The sequence below is a fragment of the Arctopsyche grandis genome, chromosome 12 (assembly GCF_051622035.1).
Source record: "Arctopsyche grandis isolate Sample6627 chromosome 12, ASM5162203v2, whole genome shotgun sequence".
Classification (NCBI taxonomy): Eukaryota; Metazoa; Arthropoda; class Insecta; order Trichoptera; family Hydropsychidae; genus Arctopsyche; species Arctopsyche grandis.
In genome coordinates, this window is record NC_135366.1 from 3,992,812 (window position 1) to 4,004,038 (window position 11,227).

Here is an 11,227-nt window from a genome sequence, read left to right on the forward strand (position 1 = left end):
ACGAATGCGAAAATTCAAAAGAGTAAATACCAAAATGATTGCACCGTTCTGGTTTATGTAAGCAACCGACAAATGGAGCGTTTCGAGTCTTTGAAATGTGTAGTTGCAATTGGGCAGGGGCTCATAAGGTGTGGTCTGTGTGACTGGGTTCGGTGATTACTGGTCACAAATTACTCGTCACAAAGTCACTAAAATCTCTATAACGGAACATCTGGCAGCCGAAAAGTCCATCATACTAACGATAACTATCATAGTAGCGAGAACTTGAGTGCCAAATATTGTGTATTCGCGATTTTCATGGCAAAAATTGTCTTTGTGACCACCCCAATGTGACGAATAGTCCAATTACCGTGTGACTGATATTGAAACTTTATTATCAAATTTAATTTAAACCTAATCGATTTAATTTTTCATATTTTATAGGTGCCATTATAGACTGCACGAAATTGACAAATTCAAATATAAACATAATTCGGTGATTATTCCGCAAAAAGCGATCTCGTGCACGTGACTAAAATCTCGATCACGAAACATCTGGCACCTTAAAACTCCATCAATCGAAACTTCCCACGCAAAATATTGTACTAACAAGAACTCGAGTGACAGATATTCCGTATTCGCGGTTTTTGTGACAACGATTGTTATGCGCGCGATCGCAATTTGTGCAATAATCTGTTTACAAATCAGACAATAGTAACAATAATGGGTAGGTCAATTTCTGAGGGACTGTTTTAATAACCAAATCAATTATATATTATGCAATTATTAATTTATAATTGTATATTATACAATTATATAAACAAACATCTATTTACAAACTTATACAAACAATCGAGAAAAAAAGGAAAACATTTTAAATTGGTACTTTTCTATTATGTTATCACAATCTAATAAATGCACCACATCACTTTCAATAAACATCATCGATAAATTATTTGAATTGTTTTGATTTAACGAATTTCTTAAACTGTTTTTAACTCGTTTTAAAACTGAAAACGAACGTTCGCCACTTGCATTGCTTAAAGGAAGCGTTAGAGATATTCTTAAAATTGTTTCAACACAATAATTGGTTTTTAAACCTCCAATTAATAATTTATAATTATCGATAGGATTCGTAATATTTTCGCTTTTGACATGTGCCAATATCATTGTTATATTTTGAAATTATTCTTTCAACACATTCGTTATTATTCTTAAATCATTCTTTCAACACATTTGACTTATTTAAAAATTAAAAAATAATTGAAAATCTTTAATTCGAATTAATTAATTAGAATTTGAATTAATTTAATTTAAACCTTCTTGATACTTTTGAAATTAATGCATCGCAGATAATGTTATGAATATTTGGTAAACGGACTACTAGTCATATGTGAACTAGTCATAGGACAACCGGTCGCTCTACATTGGTCACACATGATAACCCGTCACACTAAAACTGGTCACGAGAAAACTGGTCACACCCTAAAACTGGTCACACCCTAAAATCGGTCACGAGAAAACTGGTTGACCGATTTTAGGGTGTGACCAGTTTTCTCGTGACCAGTTTTAGTGTGACGGGTGATCACGTGTGACCGATCTAGAGCGACCGGTTCACATTTGACTAGTAATCACCGGACCGAATATTTATTATAAAGTTTTCTTTTTGACTAAAATTAACTTGAACGTATATCTCTCCAAATTGAAATTTTCATTTTTTACGTCTAGTGTCTTTATATTTATGATTTTCAGTAAGAATGTTAGCATCTTTTTCAATTTCAGAGAATTCATTTCTCGTATTTTGAATAAATTCTGAAAGGGATTTTATCAATCTTGTTCCTAACAACAAATTGTGCTGCATATTTTGTAATGATTTATTTGTAGCATTGATGCGCTGTAACAATTTATCCCACAAAGTAGTTAGTAATGCAGTCTCATATTAATCGAAATAAACTGCCAATTTTTTTTCCTCCAGTTTTCCCATAGGTTTTTCAATTACGGACGCACTGATTTTAATAAAAACTTCTTTAATATTTTGAATTAAAAAAAAAACAGCCTCTGCTCTAGACGCCCATCGCGTACTATTTATTCTTTTTAAATATTGTTTATTCAAAATATTACTTAAAAAATATTCCATCGATAAGTCGATGATGAAAAAAAAACATACAAATTTGATCAAAACAAATAAAGATAAAAAACAGATCGCCAATATCTACGTTTGTATCTATACGCCCATTAATTGAAACCGTTTTGGTAAAGTTAACATCGATTTGAAATGAGCTGGCGAAGATTCGTGTTCTTTTAAACTACGTGTTATGTTTTTCCAATCGTTAAATCCTGTTAACAATTTAGTTTTAGCTTGTGAAAATAGTTTACATACATAACAATAAATGGATTTGATATTTTCTAAAATTTCAACCTGTGTCGGAATCCTTTATTACCATTTGCTTTTACACAATTAAATTTGATTCATAGATATTTCTATAATATGTTCGGTTTCTCTATGTATACTTTTATAATTTTTTCAGATAATGCTCTGGCCACAATGCTAAATCCATAAGATTGGGATAAAATCCATAAATCCATAATCCATAAGATTGGGATTGCTAAATCCATAATTGGGAGCCATTACAGTATCATTTTTACCTTTACTTTCTTCCTCATTTTCTTTTTCAGAAAACTGTTCTAGTTAGACTAGGAATCTAGTCTAACTTGTCGATCGAAACTATCGATCCTGCAATCGAAGCAATCGAAACCACCGATCCTGTAAAAACACGCATAAACTCAAGGGCAACGACCCCTGCGACCATACACGCTTCCCCCATAAACAACACGTGTCTGAAGTCATTAACGCATGGCACACGCTTGCATTCTCAAACTAACGACGCCTTGGCGCTGAACCCATAAAACCACGCTCGCAGCGTAACTAGGTCAGCGCGTGTACCAAAAACAAAGCATCTGCGCTCAACACGTGTCACAAGTACACGTGCCCGAAGAACAAAGGAAACGCACAAAACACGTGTTCTGGAATCGTATAAATAGCGACGCGCCAGCCCCAAACAGCAGAGTATTCCACTGGAGTTCGACCAGCATACTTCTCCGAAGAAACAACCTCTTCGTACATACAATAACCATTGTACCAAATCGAACTAAAATAAAACGATCCGTTTTCAAACTACACAACATGTGTTTCGTTAGGCCGGGATACGGTCAACATACCTTCCCTGCCTTGCATGTTCTTCAGTACTTTCAGGAGTCTGTTCTTCAGACGTTGTAAAACATTAATTTTTCCAAAGGGGTTTTCATCAGTTCTTCTACAGGGCTGTTTTTCGGCCCTTTCAAGAGGTTGATATTCATTCCTTTCAGGGAGCTATTCTTCAGTTCTTTCAGAAGACTGTTCTTCAAGTTGTTTCGATATTCTGCCATTTTTAATGTAATTAATTAGCGAATTCTTTTGTAGCAGTGAAATTTATCTAGAAAGGCCAAACAATCGACGACGGCGAGAGCAATAATCGCAAAGCTTTGTACTTTACATAAATAAGTAGTCGTAAACTCCAATATTTTATGGAAAAATGCATAGGAATTTCCGAATTATAATTTTTCTCAGAACGATTTGGAGGCCCCTTAAATTTAGAGGCCACAGATATGCGCCAATTTTGCTGTTCGATAATCCGCCACTGCGTATATCTCTTATAAGTAGAGGTAGGATAGCCAAGGGGCCGCTCATTGTTCCATTGTTGTAAATCCTTTGTTAAAAAGGTTCGCCAAACCTTTAACAATGCATTTACAACATTTGAACAATACGTGGCACGCTCTGGGTCCGGGCTTTACTTATAAGTTTGGACCCGAACCACGGTAGGAAAACCCGATGAGGTTGTTCTGAATTAGGATAACTGATGAACCGAAGAACATAACTATCAAATATATTATAAAGTGATTCATACATAAATTCAACAGCATCATCAGTATTCATGAGGTACCTTTGACGCCAGTCAATATCACGAACCTCATTACAAATTAATTCAGAATCAATATGAGCGAAATTCCATCGCAACGATGAAACCCCAACAGATGAACAAGCTGAAGCAGTTCTCTTAGAAGATAAAAACAGAAGCTCAATTTTTAATGCATTATGATATGTATATGTAGGTCCTCAGGGATAGATAAAATAGCATTTCACAATACAGGTCGTTCTCGTCTTACGACGGGTTGACTTACGATGATTCGCACTTACGACCGAAAAAAAATCAACAATTATCAGAAAATTATATTTTAAACATCCCACATACAGTCTCAAAAATATAAAATCAACTCTCACCAATAAGTCCTCGCCTGATAGGGTTTAGAAATTTTTCATCCTGACGGACTGCAACCAATCGCGAGAAGCAAATACTACTCCACCACCACGTCGCTCTTATCTATCGTGACGATGCACCCTCCAGGAAGAATCCAAAAGTTCTGCACCAAAAAATGATGAAATCAACTGTTCAGACGCCAGGCGTTCTCATCCGAGATGCCACCTGATGTCTGTTTGTAGAGCTCGGAGGTAAAACGTCGGCGTGGTTTCCCTCAATGGTGCCCGCTGTTCGTCATCTACTGTCTGGTCTCTGCTGATGATGGCTCTGCTCTCTGTCTCCCTCTCTCGTACAGTGTGCGTATGTGTGAGTGTGGTGTGGGGAGAAGGAAAATGGCGGGAGATTATATATAATATATATCTCTTCCATTTGGGCCTCGCTGTGGTTTTATTTTTTATTCATATTTTGTTTTATTTTATTTTACTTTTTCTTTCTCCTTTGTACATTTTTATGTACTATTTTAATTTTGTTCAGTGTAAACAAAGAATGGGATTTATGGATTTTATTTTTGATTTTTATACTTTTGTTAATTTTTTTTTCTCTCTGATGTATATTTTCCTTTTGTTACTTTTTTTTTATTATTTTATTTTACCATGTTTTCTGCTTTTGATTTTTTCCTTTATTTACAGTTTACTTGTTTTTATATCTTTATTAAATGTAGGCCATTGTGGCGCATTAGGTTCTTCCTGTAATGCCACAATGGTCCAAAACTATTAATAAATAAATAAATAAATATAATGAAAACAGGTTGTAAATCTGTTTGTAAGCAACTGTATTTATATTAATTATACAGAAAGGGGGTGAAAGAAGGGGGGGTTTGTATACCAAAGAACACGTGTTGTGTGGCTTGAAGTTATGCAAGAAACCTAACCCAACATACGCGGCTACGTGGTCTCACTTCAACGAAGAGAGACCAGGGTTCCTCACTTCACACCGGACTTATACTGGAGCTGATCTCCCAGTATCGTCTGCCGATCAGGCCGAGCTGACCGGTGACTCGGTGGTGGGAACGAAGGCGGGAGTGAAGTGTTCACTCGACCGAAGCGGGAAGCGAATAGAACAGGGGAAACGCGCGGCAACCGTCGCTTCCCCTCTAAAACAAAGGCCTGTTTTCTGGTCGTAACGCCAGGAAAGCCGACCATGATACAATTGGTCTGAACATCAAACATGTTTCCGTTAGCGCCACCATACCATCACAAATAGTAGATATGGCCGTATTAAATGCGGCCACCTTAGTCCTGAGACCGCGTACGTTTTGGTAGTACATACAGCAACAATTTTCGATTTCTCCTTATGGCGCGTGGATCTCTTTGTTGCAAGAAACGACTGTGTAGCAGTCACGTATTGTGCAGTTAGACTTTTAAGGTTATGAGTCCAAATACTTCAATTAAATCAAAATGAAATTTATTCGTAGGTTGAGTATCTTTTGGAATCACATAATGATTTAGAGTCAATGGCGCCGTCCACACATACGATATTTCCATATCCAGTTCCTAAATAGCAACCACAGGTTGCAAAATGGGAACTGGATATGGAAATATCGGTAGTAGATATCGTGTGTGGACGGCGCCAATGAAAATAATCACAATTGTTTCGTTGTTCTCTAATTGTTCTACCAGAACGCAAAATAAATCAATTTTTTTTGTATGTATCTTCATATTTTGAGTTTTTCTGTTCAAAATCAATGTTTTAATAATTTAATTGTTTAATTACGATGTTTTACTGTCGTTGTTTATTTGTAATATTTTACATGAATCTATTAAACGCAATATTTTACAAGATTAATATTATTGGGTAAGGGTGGGTTTAGGATCAAAATGAAAGGCCAAAGTCGCTTCACAGCTTTTTTTCATTTTTATATACACATATATACCAGGAAGGCCTAACAGGTAAACCCCAATGCGCCTTCCTGGCCAGTTACAAAACAACGAAATACAACTCATTAAGATCAATTTTTATTACACTTTGAAAAAAAAAGCCTCAAGGAAAGTGGACAAATGATCTGATATATGAGAAGACAGGTGCGAAAATCTTGGAAGCGTATGGGAGCCCATAGCCCATTTCTTGAAGCACCGTAGTATTGCTCTCAATAGTTTATAGAAGTGAGATATCAATTGGATTTCCTTCTGGATGATAAGGATACAAACTAGGAGTGTATGAACGGGAAAATGATAGCACATGACATTTATTAATGCTTAAAGGCAAATGGTTGTCAGATGCTCATTTCCATACCGAAATCAAATCATTTTATAAGTTAGAAGAGTCCGAAATATTACGAACACTTCTAAAACCATCACATTTCGCGTTACAACCGTTTACACAACGAAAGCATTTAAATTGCAATTACCGCTTGAGTTAGTACGTTTACATAAAAAAAAAATATTGAGATAGAAAACCAATCCTTATAAAGTGGTGAAATAAAAAAATTGCCAAATTAATGCAAAATAGCACGGAAAAAAAAATATTTTTGACTTTTAAAATTCGCTAGATAATTAATTATTAAGTATTTTAAAGCAATGAAATATTACAATCAATGGGAAAAACATCTGACTATTGATTCCAATACTCACTTTTGAGCACAGCCATACTAGATTGAGTTAAAGACCGCAAGAGCCAAAAAACTAAAAATCGCGCATTTTTTTAAACGCTCATATCTCGTAAACAATCACCAACCAACGAAAATCATTATCATATTCGAATTCAGTGGGTCAAAGTTAGTAAAGATTGGTTAGTCTCCTCTCTGGTAACTCAAAAACGTGATTTTTTGTTGCTCAGTGTTAAGGTTTGTAAAAACAAAAAAGTTAGGGGCGTTCGCGAGAGATTGTTTTACAGGTCCTTTGAAACGAAAAAGTATGAAAATGTCAACATACGAAGATTTAGATGAAACTATGCTCTTATGGTTTAATCAAAAACGAGCCGAAGAAAAAACCAATTAGCGGTCAAATGTGTATGGAAACAGCCAAGTTTTTAAATGAGAAATTAGGATTAGAAGACAACTTCAATGCTTTGTCTGGGTGGTAGACTAGATTTATTTTACATTTTGGCCACTCTAGTACTAACAACTAACAGCCACTTATCTGCTTAACTATAAGCTTTTTTCTTAATAAAAAATGAGTATAAAAATTATGAATCCAAAATTTTTGTTATAAATATAATATTATATTCGAAACTAAGGCAAAATTTGATGATTCGGATTATCCATGTTTTTCAATTATCCGTGCCCTTCCTTTCCAGCATTAGCCCAGATAATCGAGAGTGTACTGTATATATGAATATATGTAACCCTTATTTTTGAAAAAAAATGTGTATTAGAAATGACCCTCACCCTAGAAATTTCCTGACTGACTTGACCCTGATGCACATTTGCCTGACTTTATCCCACTATGAATATCCATGTGATTACAGAGTTGATATTTATAACGGAATGATTTTGAACAAATGGCACATGTATGTGGCTTTATCCCAGTATGAATATTCATATGTTCGCTAAGAGAATTCTTTCTAAGGAATGATTTGAAACAAAAGCCACATATGTGTGGTTTAACCCCAGTATGAATATTCATATGTACGCTGAGATTATTCTTTCTATGGAATGAAATTGAACAAATGTCACATTTGTGTGGCTTTACCGGTCTATGAGTAATCTGGTGTTTACGTAGGTAACGCATGGAAACGAATGATTTCGAACAAACGTCACATTTGTGTAGCTTTACCCCAGCATGAATATTCATATGGTCGGTGAGTTCATTCTTTCTAAGGTACGATTTTGAACAAATGTCACATTTGTGTGGCTTTACCCCAGCATGAATATTCAAATGTTCGGTGAGTTCATACTTTCTAAGGTATGATTTTGAACAAATGTCACATTTGTGTGGCTTTATCCCAGCATGAATATTCATATGTTCGGTGAATACATACTTTCCAATGAATGATTTCGAACAAACATCACATTCGTGCAGCTTTCTATTGGTATCTATTATTTCAGCCATATTATCATTCCAAGTATTTTTTCCTCCAGGGGTCTAAAAAATAAATCGAAAGTTATGTGATAGGATGTCATTTTATATGTGAATTTGTAATTTCGATTAATTGAATGTTCGGTTAAAGATGAGATGCGTTTTCTGAGATGCTGAGGCCTTTTCTTCTGACACTGACTATACTTTTTTAGACTCACACTCACACACAATAGTCACTAACAGCAGCGAGCAGTCCGATCGGTCCCGCGTCTCGGCTTTAACCGAATGTTTTGCTTAGAATCGATCTAAAGCACTCGAATCGTATTTACTCACCTCGCCATCTACTGGAGAACTACAAATGTCGGGTGGGCAATGAGCATCCAGCTCATCTTCCCATATTAAATCTTCCAGCAAAACTTCCTCCGGCTTGATTTTCAAATACTCGTCTAATTCCACCCTAGACGTTGCGTCATTCTGAATGCAAGCGTTCCGAAAGCTGTCGAACAACTCCAGATTGTTGACACAAGAAAGGCATATCATATCTGGCAGATGGTCTCCTTTCCTAACCTGCAAATGTGAAAGGTATTGACGACTACGAGGAGTAGCGAATTATCAATAGCAATGGTTAAAGTTTAACGTGACTGACCCGCAGCTGACAGCACGTCCAAATGCGTTGCACCAAACGCAGTGGATGAGGGTCGTCGTGGATGGAGACGAAGGACCCTGCTGGAGCAGAGCAGAGGCAAAGTCTGCACTCCATCGCTACTTCGGCAGGAGAAGCAGAAAAAAGTCCTGGAGAGTGGACAGTGGACAATGGATGCCTACCACTTGTTAGTACATAACGCTAAAGTGTACCACTATATAAAAATGATTGTATTTCATGAAATTTGTTTTTGCAAGTGTAATTATTATATATAGTATTTGCATGGTAAGGAATGTGAAGACAGGATACACGCAATATGTAGATCTGTTTTGGAAAGAAATTTTATGAAAAAAAAAATTTTTTGCGGAGACAATTATAATATGCTCAAAGTTTAATATATTTATTTACTATCTTGTCATACTTCTATTATTGATAATAAAAAAAATTATTGATTGTTTTAATAAAAACACAAAATTACAAAGTACATATAATTGAGATCCTTGTATTTAGATTTTTTAAATTTGGTTCAAATGGTGCGAGATTTACCCTTAAGAGGGCTGTACACCCGAAATCTTAATTTTGTTACCGTTCCTTTCTTCGATATATATATTGAGTGTGTAGGAATCTCGTCGTCGTCATCGTCATCGAAACCTTCGAGAATATTCCGCAACAACAAAATACATCGAGCGGAACAGCGCCAAGCATTCCAGAAAATACTACGCCTCGACAAAAGTGCATTCCTCTTGTACGCATCAACAACTAAATGCTCGCACGCATCAATAACCACTTCCATCAATCATTCCAGAAAATTCTACGCCTCGACAAAAGTGCATTCCTTTCTTACGCATCAACAAACCACCACCATCGGTCAGGCGATTCCAGAAACACTATAAAAGGAGGTACAACCCAAACAACGCCAGTCGACCCACAGCAGCAAGCGTCGACACACAACAGCAGACCAGTCAACATACAGCTCCTGACCAGCCACCACTACACTACGCGGACTTGGAAGATCAACCAGCCGGACGAGCCAGCAACACACTGCCGTATCCAGAGACCTTCCGAACATAGCCGAACAACGAGCCAGCAACACACTGCCGCATCCAGAGACCTTCTGAACATAGCTGAATGCCGAGCCAGCGACACTCTACCATATCCAGAGACCGCTGAACGACATACTTTTGCCCACAAATACCATACCTTTGTACAACCATAGGCAAACAATAAAACTTTATAAAACTAGCACAACAGTGTTTCGTTAGGCCGGGATACGGTCAACACTTACCTACCCCGCCTACAAGTGTATGTATATATTGAGTGAATGCGACAATATATATCAATATATATATATATATATTGAGTGAATGTTACAGTTGCGCTTCGACCAGATAAAACGTATTTTAAATTGACAAAATCGAGGTTTCGTATTCTCCTATTTTCTCCTCCAAAACTGGACCAATTTTTAAAAAAATTTGATCATCGGTATGAGAAAAATACTTTCTGTGCATCTATCGGCGTATTTTTTTTTAAATCGACCGTCAAATAAGCACGCTGGACTCGTTTCGTGGGTGTAAAAAAGAGGCGATTTTAAAGATATTTGGCGGCTCCTAGTACTAGCTCCTACACGTACCACAGGTTGGGAAACGCTGATGTAGATGCTTAATGCTGCGTACGGACCAAACCAACGACGATTTTAGGCCAACGTTTTAACCAGCAGCGTACAAAATATCGAAATAAAAATTAAATTAAAAAATTGAAATTAAATATCAAAATTTAAACTATTATTATTATATTAAAATTAAATTCAAAAAATCAAAATAAAATTATAATCAATATATTAAAATTAAAATATAATATTGAAAGTTAAAACAGAACATGCCCAATTTAAATAAATTTTCGAGATTGACCTAAAATTAGATCATCAACAATCATATACAGGTAATCCTCGACTTTTGTTTGTCGAAGATGTTTTGACTTTTTTAATTTTTAATATGATAATAATAGTTTTAATTTTGATATTTAATTTCAATTTTTAAATTTAATTTTTATTTCGATATTTTGTACGCTACTGGTTTTAAAAGTTGGCCTGTGGGCCGTTCGTTGGCTTGGTGCGTACGCACCATTATGCTGCGTACGGACCATCTTCATATTTTAAAAGTGCTTCATGAGTTTTTCTGTTCTAAACGAATGTTTTAATTTAATTGTTTATTTGCGATATTTTACTGTTATTGTTTATTTGTAATATTTTACTTGAAACTATTAAACGCAATATTTTGCAAGATGTGTAATTTTCA

General features: G+C 35.8%; 2 protein-coding genes across 3 annotated transcripts in view; both read right to left on the minus strand.

The window, feature by feature from the left end:
* mip40 (Myb-interacting protein 40) overlaps nt 1–11,227 on the minus strand; it is a 237,704-nt gene that overhangs the window by 183,763 nt on the left and 42,714 nt on the right. The window lies entirely within an intron of this gene.
* On the minus strand, nt 6,165–10,235 carry LOC143919983 (uncharacterized). 2 transcript variants are annotated; one of them, XR_013261292.1, is made up of 4 exons: nt 8,937–10,235; nt 8,624–8,857; nt 6,256–8,356; nt 6,165–6,216 (listed from the first exon to the last, which is right to left on the minus strand). XR_013261292.1 is itself a non-coding variant. In XM_077442632.1 (3 exons), the coding sequence occupies exons 1-3, from the start codon at nt 9,048–9,050 to the stop codon at nt 7,661–7,663; spliced, it is 1,044 nt and encodes a 347-aa protein (XP_077298758.1). In that variant the 5' UTR covers nt 9,051–9,885; the 3' UTR covers nt 6,165–7,660. The 2 variants fall into 2 exon arrangements, 1 of the variants encoding a protein (XP_077298758.1); XM_077442632.1 differs by having other exon boundaries at nt 6,165–8,356; nt 8,937–9,885.